Source organism: Sorex araneus, chromosome 1 (assembly GCF_027595985.1).
Source record: "Sorex araneus isolate mSorAra2 chromosome 1, mSorAra2.pri, whole genome shotgun sequence".
In the NCBI taxonomy this organism is placed as follows: domain Eukaryota; kingdom Metazoa; phylum Chordata; class Mammalia; order Eulipotyphla; family Soricidae; genus Sorex; species Sorex araneus.
In genome coordinates this window covers 146,407,505-146,425,470 of record NC_073302.1, presented here as the reverse complement: position 1 = coordinate 146,425,470, position 17,966 = coordinate 146,407,505, and the positions used below count along the sequence as shown (strand labels likewise).

General features: G+C 42.1%; 1 protein-coding gene across 6 annotated transcripts in view; it reads right to left on the bottom strand.

The window, feature by feature from the left end:
• The window catches only part of MAST4 (microtubule associated serine/threonine kinase family member 4), a 668,112-nt gene that overhangs the window by 472,244 nt on the left and 177,902 nt on the right, over nucleotides 1-17,966 (bottom strand). For all 6 annotated transcript variants that reach the window (XM_055123954.1, XM_055123957.1, XM_055123955.1 and 3 more), the window contains exon 2: nucleotides 14,264-14,408. In XM_055123954.1, coding sequence (XP_054979929.1) covers nucleotides 14,264-14,408 — 145 coding nt within the window. The remainder of the gene's footprint in view (nucleotides 1-14,263; nucleotides 14,409-17,966) is intronic.

Sequence of the window (17,966 nt, the reverse complement as noted above, 5' to 3'; positions counted from 1 at the left end):
CCATCCAAACATCACTGCTGCTCTGTAAGCCTGAGTTGGCGACCAACGCCTGAGGAGAGATGAGTGTCAAAGAAGGCTCTGCAGCCCGGCTCTGAACAAGGTGGCCACCTGGCATTTGTGAAGCCGCCGGAGACCAGTGGCCGGGGGTGGGGAGGGGGCGTGGGGGGTGGGTGGGCACCATGCTATCGCCATGTTAGAGGAAGCAATGACTCATTGGTGGGCCATCTGCAAGGGAGATGAGCTATGCAGAAGGCTCTTGACAGAAAGCCACTGGGAGGCAGCATCTGCCAAAGGAACTGGCTAACAGCTGCCTGCTCCATTAACTCCAAGTCTCCTGAGCTTTTCCTACTCTGACAAGGAGAAATTGCAAACCCAAAAATACTCTGAAAGAGTCATCTCCTAATTAGGACACCTCGATGGCAAACGAAGTATCTAGACATTAACTGACGAGGGAGCCGAGAAGGCAGCCAATGGATTTAAAGGCTACTTAACATCACACACTCGCAACAGGAAGAAGATGCTAATGAAGTTGCCTCGCGTTGCTTGGTGAAAATAAGTAGAAATGTTCTCCACACAGCTTGACAAGTTCTACAACAGAACACTAAATCAACTTAAAAGAATTCCTGCTCCTAATGACATGACTTTAGTGTTGAGATTTTTATAAGTACTGAGGAACAGTAAAAAAAAAAAAAAAAATTGAAGCTGGATCTTATAAAGCCAGTAAAATCTTAAGTGTGAATTATTTGTGACTCTGGACTCCCCCGGTCCCCACTGGCCAAGAGCCAAGAATACAAACAGAGAGTATAATTTGAGAGCACCACTTATGACAGTTTTAAAGATCTTTGCCCTTTAAAAGTCCCCACCCTTTGCCAGACCCAAAATAGTAGCATTCCGGTCATTCTGCAGGCGCTGCTTAACGCAAGTAGCTCACCCAGTGCTCAGGGCCCAGCCCCATCATGTATCTGAGTCCCACCTTCCAGCCCTCCTCCCAAGCTTCTGGTGATTGGGCTCTAGCCCCTGTGAAATCCACCCAGCACATCAAACCATCCTCATTCTTGTACTGCTCAGCTCTCCCCTCCCCATTATTCACGTTTCTTCCTTAGTCTAGTGGTGCCAGGTTCAATCCCAGAGCCCCACAAGCCAGGCGAGTGCTCTGCTATGGAGCCAAACTTCCAGCGCCCCGTCCCCATCTCTCCTGAGTCCTCCTCAGCCAGGCGCTGCTGAGTTCTGTGGAACTGAGACACCCCTACACAAATTTCCCTGGTGTCTTAATCTTTTCCTCAAACCAGGCTTCACTCTCAGCCCATGATCTCCGTCCCTGAGTGGGCTGCCAATGCTTCTAAGAAATCCTACTTTCCTAGCTCCCCGTCCTTGTCTCCTATTCCAGATTCCATTCCCAGACAGCTCCCAATTCCAACTCCCTCTCCGTGAGTCATCCTGCAGAAAGGGAAACCACCAAACCCATTAGACTACCTATGTTTTATTAAAAGCAACTCTGTTAAAAGAAGACATCTTCAAAAAAAAAAAAGGAACAACTTATTTTAAGATTACTATTGATTCACATGCCGTTTTAAAAAATAGAGATTCCCAAGTATTCTTTTTTTTTTTTTTTTTTTGCTTTTTGGGTCACACCTGGCTCTGCACAGGGGTTACTCCTGGCTCTGCACTCAGGAATTAACCCTGGCGGTGCTCAGGGGACCAAATGGGATGCTGGGATTTGAACCCGGGTCGGCCGCATGCAAGGCAAACGCCCTACCCGCTGTGCTATCTCTCCAGCCACCGAGATTCCCAAGTATTCTTAACCCAGTTTGCCTTGATGGCAATATCCTATAAGACAATAGCACATTGTCACAACCAGGATATTGACCCCGATATATTCCAGTCACAGAACAGCTGCATCATCACACAATCCCTCCTCCTCTCCACTGAGAATCACATCCAATTCCCTTTCAAAGTCCTGGCAATCACTCATCAGGTCTGCACTTCTATAACTTTTTCATTTTAAGAAAATTATATATAAATAGGATTTTGCCACATGAAATCTCTTGGGATATTTTTCAGCAAGCGTCATTCTATGGAGAGTCACCCAGACTGTGTGTTATCAGTAACATGTTCCTTTTATTAGGAAGCAGCCAATAAAACCCCATAGCACAGATGACCTGAACTGCCTGCCTTGGCACCCATGAGCCCTGGATACACAGGAGCATGCAATACCTTCTACAAGAAAGGCTCATCTTTCACAGCGCTCGAGAGACTTATCTGGATGCTCGGAAGTACCTCTCTTCTTCGACTTGAATCAGTCTCTTACAAGCTGTCCTCCACATCTGACACCCTGCTAGAAAAGCTCCCCAACTCCGATGGCTCCGTTAGTCATCACCAGACCCTTCAGGTTCACACTCGATACCCTTGCCCCTTTTACTTCTTGGAGGAGTTATCTACACCAGTGTTTCTCATGCCCCCGTATGTTCCCCGTCTGACCTTATTTCCTTCCTATGTCCCTGTCCCTGTCCTGCCAGTAGGTCTCGTAGTGTTGTAACATGAACTATGTGTTTTTCACCTGTAGGATGCCCACAGGGTACCAGGTTAAGAAATGCTGATCTAGTCTATCAGTGGTTATCTGTAAGATCACACTAGCTACTTTAAGTTAGTAGCTACTAAAATTCTTTACCTTGCCTTTTGCTTTTTTATTCCCTCCACCCTAACTTCCACACGGCACTCCTCTCTCTCCCCTCTCCTGGAGGTTACCAGTGACTATATTGTAGAACCTCATGATAATTTCTCATCTTCATCTTACTGTGCCACATAGAACCAGTCCCATGTTTCTAAACATACAATTGTGCAGGAGGTAAGGTGCTTGCCTTTCACCCAGACTGGATCCCTCGCACCATATATGGTCTCCTGAGCACTGTCTGGCTTGATGCCTGAGCACAGAGCCAGGAGTAAACCCTGAGTACATTAGGGTATAATCTGAAAACCAAAATAACAAAAGAAGCCCGACTGTCTCCACCTCTGTGATTACATACTCCTATGTGTAATCTCCAAGCAGCTAGGGGAAGCCCCAGCGGCTCTCCTGCTCGATGCCTGCGTTCGGTGGACTCAGGCCGCTCCCCTACCCGAGGTGGCCCAGACCATGGGTGGGTGGTTGAAAGAGGAAATGAGGGCCAAGCTGGTTGATGATCAGTCGCCATTTATTCCTGTCTCCCCACGTGCCTGTTCCAGTCTCACTGAGCCCCTCATTCCCGTCTCTTCCTGTCTCTCCCACTCATCTCTCCGCGCTCCCTCTCGCAGCTGCATCTCTCATCTCCTCGCGCACCTGCTCCTGAATTCTTCCCCTACATTCTTCTCCCTCTGTCCCCTTGCTGGTCTCTCTGTGCTCCATCTTGCTGCCCTGCTCTCTCTCTCTCATCTCTCCCCAACTACCTGTGTTGGTCATAGTCACCACACCCCGTCCAGCAGCAAAATCAATATAAGAAAGCCCTTCCTGATCTGATCGCCAATTAGGCTCAAGGATGGAAATCCCAGCTAGGGGTAATCCCCTTCTCCTTAGTCCAATAACTCAGTTAACATCTTAATTAACATCTTAATTCTACTTCTTTATATTAGTTACTTTGTATGGACACAGTAAGAGATACATTGAGCTTGTAGGTGGCTCTTCTGGAGACAACTCGCCACAGACTCACACTACAGTGCTTAGGCAGGGGCTGATCTTTCGAGGTACTGGACCGACAGTACAGCAGGTAGGGTGTTTTCCTTGCACACAGCCAACCCCGGGTTCGATTCCACTGTTCCTCTCGGAGAGCCCAACAAGGTAACAAGAGTATCCCGCCCGCACGACAGAGCCTGGCAAACTACTGGTGGCGTATTTGATATGTCAAAAACAGTAACAAGTCTCACAATGGAGACATTACTGGTGCCCACTCGAGCAAATCGATGAACAAAGGGAGGACAGTGCTACAGTGCTACCCTAGCAGAGTCTGAATCTAGTTATACTTTTTGGATCATGACAGAATTTGTCCATGACCGTGCTCTTAAGTTACAGTTAAGCATTATGGCACTTTGGCCAGGCCCATTTCGATGCCAGGGTAGCTCACAGCTTGCCCTGGGCCCATCCAGTCCCTCATCAGGACGCTGCTTTTGAGGTGTTAGGAAGTAAGGGCAACTGAGGCTTGGGTCAAGTGAACAGATGCCCTGGAGGTAATAATATCTGGAATCAATTAACTCCCAAGTTACCAAAGTATAGCATTAACTGTCTTCTTGTGCCCATACAAAAAGGACATTGCTCTGACTTAACTATGCAAAGGACTTAAGGAGTAGAGAAAAACAATATTTACAAGTCAACAGAGCACAAAGAAAGAGGTTACAAATAACAGAGGAATGGGAGCACTATGATGGGAGCAACCCAATAAACCTAAGCTCCCTGTGGCAAGACTGAAAGGACAAACCAATGTTATCCTACACTCCTACCTGACACATGGTTTAACATCTCTCACAGTCATTTCCCACACTCTAAAAATGACAACCCCTGCTTCTTCATTCAAACTGATGTCTGAGTCTTCCCTGTAACTGAAGGTCTGTTTCACTGCTACTGGATGGGGTCACCCCAGTCAGGGGACAAGGTGATGGGTCGAGAAGGCACTTTTAGAAATAAGCCTGCAGGGCCAAAGATGGGGGCCTCGTCCTAGAGACCCACCTAAGGTCGTCACTGCCTCATGCAGCAGCTTTTGTAGGAAAAGACCTGGGAAGTGTATTTTTAGACAAGGCATGTTACAGACTGGTAGGCGCCAGGGTGACTGATAAACTCTACTGTGGCCTGGTTCTCTGACACCCTTCCCATGTATCTGCTCTGTAAATCTAAAGACGGGTTTTTGATAAAGAGCTCTGCCTACGTGCTGTCTTCCTTGTATGGGCTTCCCAGAGAAGAGGGACAAGATAAGGGAGATGGGAAATTCTTCACACTCTCACCGGTCCATGTCCAGAGGAGTTGGCTGGTTTTAATGCTGAGTTCATTCTTTTCCTTCTTGTGGGCCAGTTTCACTCTGACATGGCAAATGCCAGGCTGCCCCTGTTTTCTGTGTAGCTGGAGTCAATCAAATGCTTATCAGGGGCCACTCTTCTAAGGGTTCCATAACTGTAGCACCAGCTTTTCATTCGGATGTATCCAAACTGCATTTGGCAAGGCAGAGTCTTGCCAAAAGAATGAAAATGGAAATATGTCTCCTGCAGGTAAGAACTTTGAAGAACCTGTTTCTTTTCCACTTCCACCAGCTGGAAGTAGAGTACCCTGAGACCATAAAAAGGACAAAAGCGGACTAAAGACGGGAGCGTCCTTGACTGGGAAGAAGAGAGCTGTCTGTTGATCTACATCATCTGCATGAGCAAGAAAAAAATCCACCACTGTTTTAAGCCATTGACTTTTTTGCTTTGCTTGTTAAAGAATGCAGCATTATCTCAACACATTTTTACATCTACTTTCTTTTTTTTTTGGCTTTTTTTTTTGAGGGGGGGTCACACCCGGTGATGCTCAGAAGTTACCTCTGGCTTTGCACTCAGGAATCACTCCTGGCAGTGCTCGGGGGACCATATGGGATGCTGGGACTCGAACCCGGGTCAGCCACGTGCAAGGCAAATGCCCTACCCATTGTACTATCGCTCCAGCCCCATATCTACTTTCTTCTGAAGGTATTAGAAAACAAAATCTCATATAGGTTCTATTCACTAGATTCAAGGTTACCTGCAACTTGCTGGAGTTTATATATATATATATATATATATATATATATATACATATATATATAAACTATCATTATATATATATATATCACTGTCACTGTCATCCCATTGCTTATCAATCTGCTGGAGCAGTGGAGCAGGCACCAATAATACACACACACACACACACACACACACATATGCTTTGACAGGAATTCATACAGACTTGGGACTGGAGAGAGTTCAGAGAGTCAGACACTTGCAGAGCAAGCAGCCAATCCCAGTTCCACCTCTGGCACCTCATGTAGTTCCTTAAGTGTAGCTAAGAGTGACCCTAGAGCACAGAGCCAGAGTACTCCCTGAGCACTGCCTAGTATACCCCCACATCCAGCTTCCCCCAACTCCACATAGTCATACAGGTTTGTCTACCAAGCTAAGAACACCTTTAGGATGGGGTGTCAGCTAAGCGCCACACAGCACTAAGATAAAGGTCCTCCAGGTTCATTTCCAAGGATCAAATATGTTCTAAGGTCATGTGGGATTTTCCTTTACAACCTGAAATAAAATTTAATGTGACATGACTTTAAAAAAAAAAGATAAGGACTGACTTCCAACAGATTTCCATAGTCACAGAAAGATAAACTTCAAGTTTTCAGAAAGAGAACATCGCAATTTTAAGAGTAGAAGTTCCAGTTCATAATATCTCCAGGGTGGATATCTTATGATAGGCAAGTCACAAACATATACAGATTCCTCTTTCTTTTACATGTCAACAATCCACACAGGATTTGAAAAGAGCAGCAGTTTCTCAAGGTAAAGAAGCCTTTCCTATTCTGTGAGGACTCCACAGACCCACCCACCAAGGCCCGGTCTAGGGCGCTCATCTGCATATCAAGAAGCCTCCACTTCAGATCCCCAGGTTCCACGTTTCTGCAGCTTCCATGCCAGCACTGTCCAGCACTACTACATAGCCAAGCCCGGCTCCTGGCTCCTCTGCTTCCCCATCAGGGGGCTGCAGAGCTCAGTCAATGTTTACATGATGCTTCTGGGTGTCTATTTAGCAAGCAGTGGGTCATGAAGAGAAAAAGCCATCAGTCACACACACACACACACACAACACCACCACCACACCACAGGAAGAAAAAAAAAACGGAGGTGGGGGGGGAAGCCAGGAATCAGTGACAGTAAACTCTTGATCCGCTGCCTGAATGCTAGTCCTGTAAAACATAGAACTGGTCCCCCGTTTTATTTTATCTAATATCCTTGGTGATCAAAAGCTTTTTTGGTTAAGGAAAGAAATGTCAAATTTTCAATCATAGGGGTCTATGCTTAGTGGAATTATGGACTTTTGGCTTCTTTAAAGTGCTCTGAATTTCCTCCATTGTCCACATTGAATGCATACCATTTTTATAACTGGTAAATTTCTCGTTGTAAAGGGTTGTTCTTAAAACAAGACCATCGGTCTATGACAGATGAACGACCAGTCCCAGTCCCTCACTCCCCTCCAGCAGCAAACCATGCCATAACCTACCGCCATCCTTGGCAAGTGTCTAGGGGATGCCAGGGGATTCCCACCCTGAGATTAAGCTTGACCCTATGACCTGCTTTGAATATTAGCACAGGATGAACACACAAGTAAATAAAGCACTTATGTGCCAACTTTTCACCTAGAGAACATAATGTTTTCAGTAGATCCTGGTCCAAGGAGGGAGGTCAGCACGTGAAACAGATCTGAGCCGGAACTGCATCCTAAAAACAATCCCAGCAGAGGCTCTTGAAATTCTCCAAACCGCTGGTGACCTGCAGCCATGTCAGGTCAACCTGATGGTAAGAAATCCTTACTGAGGGGCTGAAGCAATAGCACAGCAGGTAGGATGTTTGCCTTGCACGCAGCCAACCAGGGTTCAATTTCCCGCATCCCATATGGTTCCCTGAGCACCGCCAGGAGTTAATTCCTGAGAGCAGAACCAAAAGTAACCCCTGAGAATCACCGGGTGTAACCCAAAAAGCAAAAAGTAAATAAACAAACAAAAAATAAATAAATAAAAATAATAGACATTAAGTCTTTAAAAAAAAAATTCTTATTGACACTGACACTGACATTTTTCGGTTATACAGCTTACCGGCGCCATCTGATACACTGCCAAATGCCATAAAATGGGAAACACCAGAGGGCAAAACACTGTCCCAAAGATTGAATTTCAGGGTGTGGAATAAACTCACAATACTGTTTAGATGCCTATCTATGAAAGGAGTCTACTGTGGCCTCAGTTTGGGAAAACTCTTTAGCAGACAAGAATGTTTTTTTTTTTCTCCTCTCCACAAAACACATTAGTATTTAATTACAATTATAGTAAGTCCTGGGATGCAAGAAGCACTGTAGGACCATTCAGCAGTGGATTTCACATGCAAATACACTGAGCCTCACTATTTAAGCACATTCTTTTACCACATGCCAATGTCTACAGTTGTTTCCCCTTTTATGTTTGCGGAAGTTGCTGGGTCAATTTTCTTTTCCCAGCTATCTAGATGATATGCAGTTTTGATCATTATAAATAGAGCTGTTCTCACTAAAACTAAATTAATCCCCAGTGTTCATTTACCTCTATTTCCTGATGATGCAATCTTAGAAAAAGAATGACAGAATTAATAAATGCATATATTTTTATGTTTTTGGATACAGATAAACTGCCCAGGTTTCATTTGCATTTACAATTTAAGAATCAGGAGCCTGAGAGATTGATGTAGTCTCAGATTTTGTCTAAGCAAAGATATTTCCCACCTAGGATTCATTCCAATTAAGCCTGCTGAAATTTACTGGGTGCCTACTGGATACTTTCTATGTTAGGAATAGTTTGGTGGTTATGAACACAGACTCTGGAGCAACAATGCCTGGGTTCAAATCATGGCTGTGTTCTTCAAAAGCACTGTTATTCATGCCATTTATTCAAATATCTGTTTTCATCTCCTAAGAGTGCCTCCTTTAAAATACGTAGAGATATCACAAAGATTAAAGAAGTCGACAAATATAATTTCCTTAAAACAGTCTTACCACTTTAAAAAAAGCTCTTCAGGTTAGCTGTGATTATAACTTGAAAAAGGAAAATGAAAAGATAAGCTCTTTCTCTCAAAGTGCTAAGACTTTGCAAAATAGATCAAGGATAACCATGTGGCAACATTTTCAAACTACACACAAAACTCACAAGTCTCCATTAAAAATAAATAAATAAATAAATAAGCAATAGAAAACGGCCAAAGAGAAATGATACTTGGATTGAAACAAAGTGAAACCATGGCAAGTGGTTAATCTCTAGGTTATAAAACATTACAAACACAGACTTCTAAGGGCAAAGCCAGTCGCATGAATATTAAAAACAGAGGTACTTTGTGTGTATGCACATGTACACACATATATACATATATAAATCCTAAAATGTAGACATCCTAAGACAGTAACATAACTATTTATAATTGCCTACAAGTAGTAGAAATAAAGTCTCTTAAAAATAGAGATGATGCTCTCTCCTCCAACATAGGATATTAGCATGGTGCCTGACACAGAAAGAAATAATCATTCAAAAAGAATTTCCAACTATGTATTTATAGGTAAAAACTGTCCATTAATTAAAAATATATTAAATTCAAATTATATATGTAGCACTAATAGTCACTGATTACTAAGATAAATACTTTGTAGGTAATATTTCATTAAATCCTCAGCTAAGTTATCTAAGGGACGACTATGAATATTTTTTTTAGGTCAGGATGTCTATCATTAGTAGAAGTCTTGTCTTGCATTTGTGAGACTATGGGTTTGATTCCTGGCATTGCAAAAATTGAAAAAGATAAGAACAATTTCATTATAGTTCAATAAAACTTCAAGCTACCTTTTTCTCAAAATGTAGTTCTGGAGATTTTATAGTCTCCTAAGTTCTACTAAACATTTTGAAATTTGTCTGACTAAAGATTTAATTATCTTAATAATTATATATCAACATAAATTTTATAAGTAGCACTGTAGCACTGTCATCCTGTTGTTCATCGATTTGCTCGAGCGGGCACCAGTAACATCTCCATTGTGAGACTTGTTGTTACTGTTTTCTGGCATATCGAATACACCACGGGTAGCTTGCAAGGCTCTGCCATAGGGGCGGGATACTCTCAGTAGCTTGCCAGGCTCTCTGAGAGGGGTGGAAGAATCGAACCCGGATTGTCCTCGTGCAAGGAAAATGCCCTAGCTTCTGTACTATCACTTTAACAAAAATCACAGGAAGTTTCCTTTTATTAGTGAAAAAAATGTTTAAACAGAGTAGATTTTTTTAATAAAATTAACAAAGCATTAAGTCTTTTTTTTTAAAATTTTATTGAATCACTGTGAGATAGTTACAAGCTTTCATGTTTGGGTTACAATCTCAAAACCCATCCCTCCACCAGTGCACATTTTCCACCACCGATATCCCGGGTATAGCCCCCCTTACCCAACCTCCCCCTGCCTCTATGGCAGACAATATTCCCCATATTCTCGCTCTACTTTTGGGCATTTTGCAACACAGACACTGAGAGGTCATCATGTTTGGTCAATTATCTACTTTCAGCATGCATCTTCCATCCCAACTGGTTCCTCCAGCCATCATTTTCTGAGTGATCCCTTCTCTATTGCATCTGCCTTCTCCCCTCAAAGGGGTTAATTCTTATAACTTTTGAGATTTAATTTCTATACCTATAAATAAGGGTAAAACTAATTAAATTTCAGGATCTTTCACTTAAAAACTATAAAAATAAAGCAAACGTGCAATGGAAGAACATTAGTAAAAATCTGTCACTGTCACTGATCCCATTGCTCATCAATTTGTTCGAGCGGGCACCAGTAATGTCTCTCATTGTGAGACTTATTGTTACTGCTTTTGACATATCCAATACGCCACAGGTAGCTTGCCAGGCTCTGCTGTGCAGGCGTGATACTCTTGGTAGCTTGCTGGGCTCTCCGAGAGGGATGGAGGAATCGAACAAGGGTCGGCCATGTGGAAAGGCGAACGTTCTACCGCTGTGCTATCGCTCCAGCCCAGTAAAAACCTAAGTATTACTATTGTTTTAAACTTAGGAATTCTTTCTTTTGCTTTTGTTGTTTTGGGGCCACACCCAGCAGTGCTGGTTCTGCGCTCAGGATCATATGCACTGTCCGGGTCAAATCCCAGTCGCTGCATGCAAGCAAGCACCTTACCTCTGTACTAACTTTCAGGCCCTAGTTTTGAAGAATTCTTCCCCATGACCTGAGTTCAGTGTCACAGGACTTATTGGTGTGGGCTTAATGAAATAATCCAAACCCTGCTGTTTACGTGAAAAGAATTCCTGTTCTAGACAGTTCATCTCCCAGAAGTAAAAATCCAAAGTTCTCCCAACAAGTGTGAAAAAAGAATTTTCTAGATGATTTAGTAATAGGCAAAAGAGACATGTATACAGAAAACTTTGCTTCAGTGTTCTAGAAACAAAATTTCTTTTCTTTTATTATTATTATCATTACAATCTGTGTAGAAGGAGATAGTTATTAATTGTGCAACCAAAAAATTAAGAGAAACGGAGGTTTTGAAAAGTCTATTGTGATTCTAAGATTTCAATCTCCTGTGATTACAGGTGATGAGGAATGACAAGGCTTTGTCTCGATTTATTTTTTTTAATTTTAAATTTTTGTTTCTTTTTCACAACAGTATTACTGTGTTATACTGGCAGTGCTGCTAAATCAGACCCTTCATCAGGGTGTCTGGACTCCTCCACTATTATCCCAGGTCCCTTTCCCCACTCCCTTCAGCATCCTCAGGTCACAACATTGACTGTGACTCAGTCTTGATTCTATTGGGGATCCCTTGCTTTGCTTCTCTCTACTCCACATCCGGTGAGATCATCTAGTGTTTGTCTTTTTCTTTCTGACTCACCTCTCAGCATTATTTCCTCTAATTCCATCAAGTTGCAGCAAACTGTAAGACTTCATCTTATCATAGATGAGCAATATTTCATTGTATATGTATATAATTTTTTTACTTATTCATCTGTTGCTGAATGCTTGGGTTGTTTTCAGATCTTGTCTACTGTTAATAAAGCAGTGATGAACATAGATGTATATATGTCCTTCAGGTTAAAATGTTTGTGTCCCTGGGGTAGATGTCCCTGAGTATCTTGAGATACTGCAGAGTTACATGGAAATGTTATTCTTAATTTTTCTGAAAAGTCTCCAAATTGATTTTCAAAGAGGCAAGAATTAGAACAGAGTCCAATGAGCAGTGAATACGACATCCTTTCCACCACATCCCCACCACCACTTACTACTTGCAGACGTTTGATATAGATAACTCTCACTGGTATGAAGATATACTTCATTGTTCTTTTATTTACACTTCCCGGATAATCAGTAATACTGAACACTTTTCATATCCCTATTGGGCATCTGTATGTCATCACTGAGGATTTCTCTGTTCCTCTTCTTACCCGTTTTGTTGAGCTCTGAGAGTTCTTTATATACCTTGGATATTAGCCCTGTGATGTGTGATTCGCAAATATATTTTCTGAGTTAGTGGAGTATCTTTTTGTTTTAGGTCTCATTTCTTTTGCAGTGCAGAGTATTTTTGCCTGATATGGCCCCATTTATTTACTTCTGCTTTAGTTTTCTTTGCCGATGAGGTTGGTGTAATCGAAGCCTCTTCTGCGGTCAAGATCAAGGAGAGTTCTGCCTATGTTTTCCTAGATGTATTTTATTTATTTATTTAGTGGTTTATCCAAAGTGTTTTTTAATTAATTAATCAATTTATTTTTAATGTAGACAAAAGCCACAACTGTTAATACAATTCTAGAGTTGAAATTAGATAACAAAGCTCCAATACTAAAAATCAACAACTTTTAAAAAATCAATTTTATTTTAATGTGATAATTGTTCTATCTCATCACACGGTGTGGTTTAGTCCTTCTCTAAGAATTTAATAAGCTGTCTGTTGCTAGTTGAGTCTTCTGTATTTTCTTTTTGTTTGTTGGGTTTAGTTGGCTTCTATGTTACATTCCCATGCTCTGATCCCATGGAATTTCAGTATTAAGGAATTAGAAGGTGGTGCAGAGACTTCATACTGCTTCCATCCTTACATCTCTAGGATAAATCCCACTTGATCATGTATATGATTCACTGAATGTAATGTGCTCAGTCCACTAGGATTTTATTGAAGAACTCTGAAGTTATGTTCAATAGAGATGCTGGTCTGAAATTTTGTCTTATAGCAATATCCGAATCATTTTGGTGTCAAAGAAATGTTGGGCTCACAGAAAGAAATGGGTAGAAGAGGTAGACCTTCACAAAAGTTATGACGATTCTTACTTCTTCCCTTTCAGTAAGAACTTGAGGTGAGTTGGTTGAAAGTCCTCTTTAAAGGTCTGGAAAAACTCCCTGTGATCCCAACTGGCTCAGACTTTTGTTCTTGGGGATATTTTGGATAACTGCCTCAACTTCCTCGATAACAATATTTCTACTAAAGTCAAAACAAAATTTCTTTAAAAATTATATTTAAGTATCAAATCATAGACTAAAACATAAAACTAAAATTTGGTGAGTTAAATCAAGTTTAATAAATCATATCTCATTCTTCGAAAAACCAGGTTCAAGTTAAATTGGCTACTTCACTCAATGAAAATGATCTGTGGGATTTTCTTAATCTGATTTTTAAAGTTAACTTTAATGTGATTTAAAAACATGTGAAAGAAAAAAATGGATAGAAGAAGTGTAACTTCACAAAAGGCATGTGGACATCCAGTAAGCACATGAAAAGATGTCAGACATCACTGAGTCATTAAGAAAACACAAATTAAAGTCACAATGAGATATGACTATCTTCCTATTGAAATGACTAGAACTAAAAACACTGGGAATATGTCAGGCTGGCAAGGAAGTGGAGTAACTAGATTCCTCATCTGTTGCTGACAGGAATACAAAATGAAAACACTTTTGGGGAAGCAGTTGAACCATTTCTTCATAAAGTTCATCATATACTATTGGCATACACAAAGGGGAGGATGAATCTTAAAATATTCAAATGAGCCCAAGAAACCACAAAAGAGCACATACAATATGGATTCCAATGATACTCAATTAAAGAAATAATCTAAAGTATAGGAATGATAAATGCAATTCTATTTCCTGGGGTCAAAAATGCAGGTTGGGGTGGGGACAGTGACACAGGAATAGGGACAAAGAAGTATTGGGAACATTTTCTCTCTTGATTGTGGAGCTAGTTGGCACTAGCATGTACACTTGCCAAAAACCTATCCACATGCACACTTTTACAATGGGTGCATGTAATCAAATTATAGTAATCAAATATAGTAATCTTATAGTAATCAAATTAAAATTCAGTCAAGTTTACTATCAAATCCTAATCTTTACTGCTCTCTGAATTGGACTGGATTTCTCAAGATGGTCTACTGAGGGACAGGTTCATTCTGGAACAGGTTAACTGTCCCAGACTGTTGAGACCCCTACTAGGGAACCCAGTCCCTTCTCCACGAAGCCACGGAGACTCACCGGTCAGAGCTCCTCCCAGGCTCCCCCGCCGAAGCTGGCGTCCATCCTCACTCAGCTGTCTTTTAAACTTGAGCGACTTCGGAGCCACATCTGGGTTGCTGCATTTTCGACACGGCATGGGTGGTGGGGACAATATGTGGTCCAGCTGCAGAGAAAAAGACAGCGGCATCACTCACTGGGAACACTCAACACAATCAGAATCAAAGCCGCACTTTCTTCAGCTTCTTTCCTAGACTTCGCCTGGTTGAACGTGCGGGAGAATCTGAGACTTCTCCCTGAGACTTCCATCTGAAAAGCAGTCTGCAAAATCTCAAAACTCTCCAAACAACCACGGTTCACATGGCTGGGTCATGAAACCTACTCTAGAAGACTGTGTCAGGTTTTTTGTTTATTCGTTTGTTTGTTTGTTTAATGCAACATGAAATAAATGATCTGACTCCAGTCAAGGCAGAGAAAGTATTATGGCATGATACGTTTGATGGAGATGCGTAGGGTATCTCTGTGCGCGGCCTGACTCACTATGTGGGCTACGAGCACTCTGTAAATGGAATACTGCTCTTTAGAAAATATAGATCCTTTCTTTAGTTATTAGCAAAAGAAAACTCGTAGACTTCTGGTGTTCACAAATACACATAGGGGAGGGAAATGTCTCAGCACCACAGTCCTTAAAAGAAATCAATATGTCCCTCTATCACTTTATAGCTTTTTAAAGGAAAACCTGTCAGAAGCATCAGACAAACCAAAGTCATTTCAAGAGACAGCTTTGTACAAAAGAATCCCTGGTGTCACAACACTTATTTCAAGATCTGCCCTGCTTTTAGAAGGAAATCTTTCATGCCTGAAGAGAGCCAGATCTAAAATGTTCACTTCTCAAGTAGATATGCATATATGTCCAGATGCAAACGAAGGACAGATACATTCAGATATTCTACGTATGGCTCAGAAAATAATTAACAACCGAAAACTACAAAATATATTCAAAAGAAACTCCAACTACCACAAAAATGAGCTGATCTGCAGAAATTGGAAAAGCCAAGAACAGGGCTAGAGCAAAGGCAGAGTTGTTCAGGAACCTGCCTTGCATGCAGCTGACCCCTTTTGAATCCCCAGAACTACACAGGGTCCCCAGAGCACCATCAGGGGCCACTCCTGAGCACAGAGTCCTGAGGAGCACAGGGCAGGGCACTCAAACCAAAATAATCTTGATTATAATCATAACCAAACAAAAGCATAGAACATCTGTGTTCTGTGCCTTCTAATCAGGCATAGTTAGGAATGTCTTGTGGAGATTTGCTTGGCTTTATTTTTCAATGGGTGAAAAGAAAATGCTCAAGGTTATATCAATTTCAGTTTTCGTGATTGTGGATAGGGCTGGAGAGATGATTCGATGGGTTGGAGGGCATGCTTTACAAGCAGGGGCTTCAGTTACTGCATGGTCCCCTGAGCACTGCTGGTGTCATCCTCCCCCCATACATAAAGATTGTCAACAGCTGTAGATACAGTAAGATGAAATTCAGACACAATGTTATTCTATGCACTGCTACATATTCAAAACCCTGACACCCGACAAAGCCAGATCCTGCAAATGCAAGACATGGACTCTCCCCACGGTGAACTGTATTCATTAAGAAACTCCCGGATTTCCGGCACTGGTCAGTAAGAATGGTCTCTAATTAATTCACTGTTATTTTCTGACTCCATTGCATCACCACTTACTATTTCCTGAAAATCCTGAAAATCCTCGAAGTCCATCCCCTTTAGCTTCTAGTCAGATGGGCAAGGAAAAGAGTCCAATGGTCTGCTTTGCAAAACAATGGGAATCCTTTCAAACGTGGAATGTGGCCCATTGGCTGGGAAGCAGTGACTGAAGAGCTATCCTGGCTTAAACATTAGTCTATAAACTTTACAGGCAAGGACTGTGGTGGGGAAGCCAGCATGGCAGGACACTAGCTACTAAAGGCTGGCACCAGTCAGTGGTTCCCATGTCATCAAAGCATTACACGATACAGGGTAATTTTTGCCTCCTTTTGGGTTCCACTCTATATCTTTACCCTTCCATTTTTTTTTTATTATCTAACATCCATATTTTAATCTTGAGAGATTTCAAAAGAAAACTGGCAGCAAGGAGCTGTAAGAAAAGCACAATGACGTCTGTATTCTCTTCGCCAACAGTGAAGGGTTAATCTTTTGCCCCCTTGTTTTTGCTCTCCTCTTCTTTATCCACAGTTCACTGCAAAGAGGGACTGGAGCAATAGCACAGTGGGTAGGGCATTTGCCTTGCATGAAGCGGCCCTGGTTCGATTTCTCTGTCTCTCTCAGAGAGCCCAGCAAGCTACCAAGAGTATTCCGCCCACAGGGCAGAGCCTGGTAAGCTACCCGTGGCGTATTCGATATGCCAAAAACAGTAACAAGTCTCACAATGGAGATGTTACTGGTGCCTGCTCGAGCAAATCGATGAACAACGGGAGGACAGTGCTATGACAGTACTACAGTGCTACTGCAAAGAGGACACGGCACTCCGATACTTCAACAAGCCTCTCCTTAGATCAGAACTTTTCTCTTAAATTCTCGCACCCTAGAGTCAATATACTCTTAAATCTTTTGTGATCAAAGTCACTGTCACTGTCATCCTGTTGCTCATCGATTTGTTCAAGCGGGCACCAGTAATATCTCTCATTGAGAGACTTATTCTTACTGTTTTTGGCATATCCAATATGCATGGGTAGCTTGCCAGGCTCTGCCGTGATCAAAGTTAAAATATATAAATGCCCATAACAATAACAAGTCTCACAATGGATACATTACTGGTGCCCGCCCGAGCAAATCAATGAACAACAGGACAACAGCGCTACAGTAAATGCCCATAAAAATACAAAGTAAGATGATAGATATCATGTCCCAAGTCTGACGATTTGCGTGGACGGAAGGGAACGTGTAGCCACCAGGTGGCAGTGTGCCCCACACAGTCGGCACCCGAGGCTCAGCAGCAAGGCCGCCTGTAAGGGAGCCAAAGCCCCTTCAGCGCAATCAAGCGAGGTAGGGTCCATTCCACTTAGCTCTTTCCTCTTAATTACTAGTGGCAGCTGCAGAAAAACACAAATATTTACTGTGAAGGTTCATCAACTTCTGCTACCTATTTTTCACCTGAGTAAAACTTTTCCATTTTCAGAATTACAATTAATGACTCCAGGGAAGATTGTTGTATCACAAATTAACAGAGGGTGGAAAAATAAGCAGAGGAAGGAAGATCATTCCAAAGAGAAACCATGTGATCCCTTGCATATTTCCAACAATGCCATAAAAGACATGTAGGAGAGAGGGAGAGGGAGAGAGAGAGAGAGAAAGAGAGAGAGAGAGAGAGAGAGAGAGAGAGAGAGAGAGAGAGAGAGAGAGAGAGATCTCAAGGAGAAAGTTCAAGGAGAAAAAAGAAAATCTATTTTTATCACACAGCGAACCACAAGCCATCAGCCCAAAAGCTAATTTTTTTTTTTTAATCAGAATCACCACCTCAAGAAAGAATATCATTTTTAAATCTGGGAGAACTGAGACAGTGGGCGTGAGGGCTACAAATGTTTTGAAGCACCATGTAAGCAGAAAAACCTGAGAGCACAGCGCAACAGTCCTGCCTTCTCTTGTCAAACGGCCCTCCGGCAGGGCTCTCTCTAAGTGATCATTTCCCCAAATTTGCTGAGTTGTCAGTGGC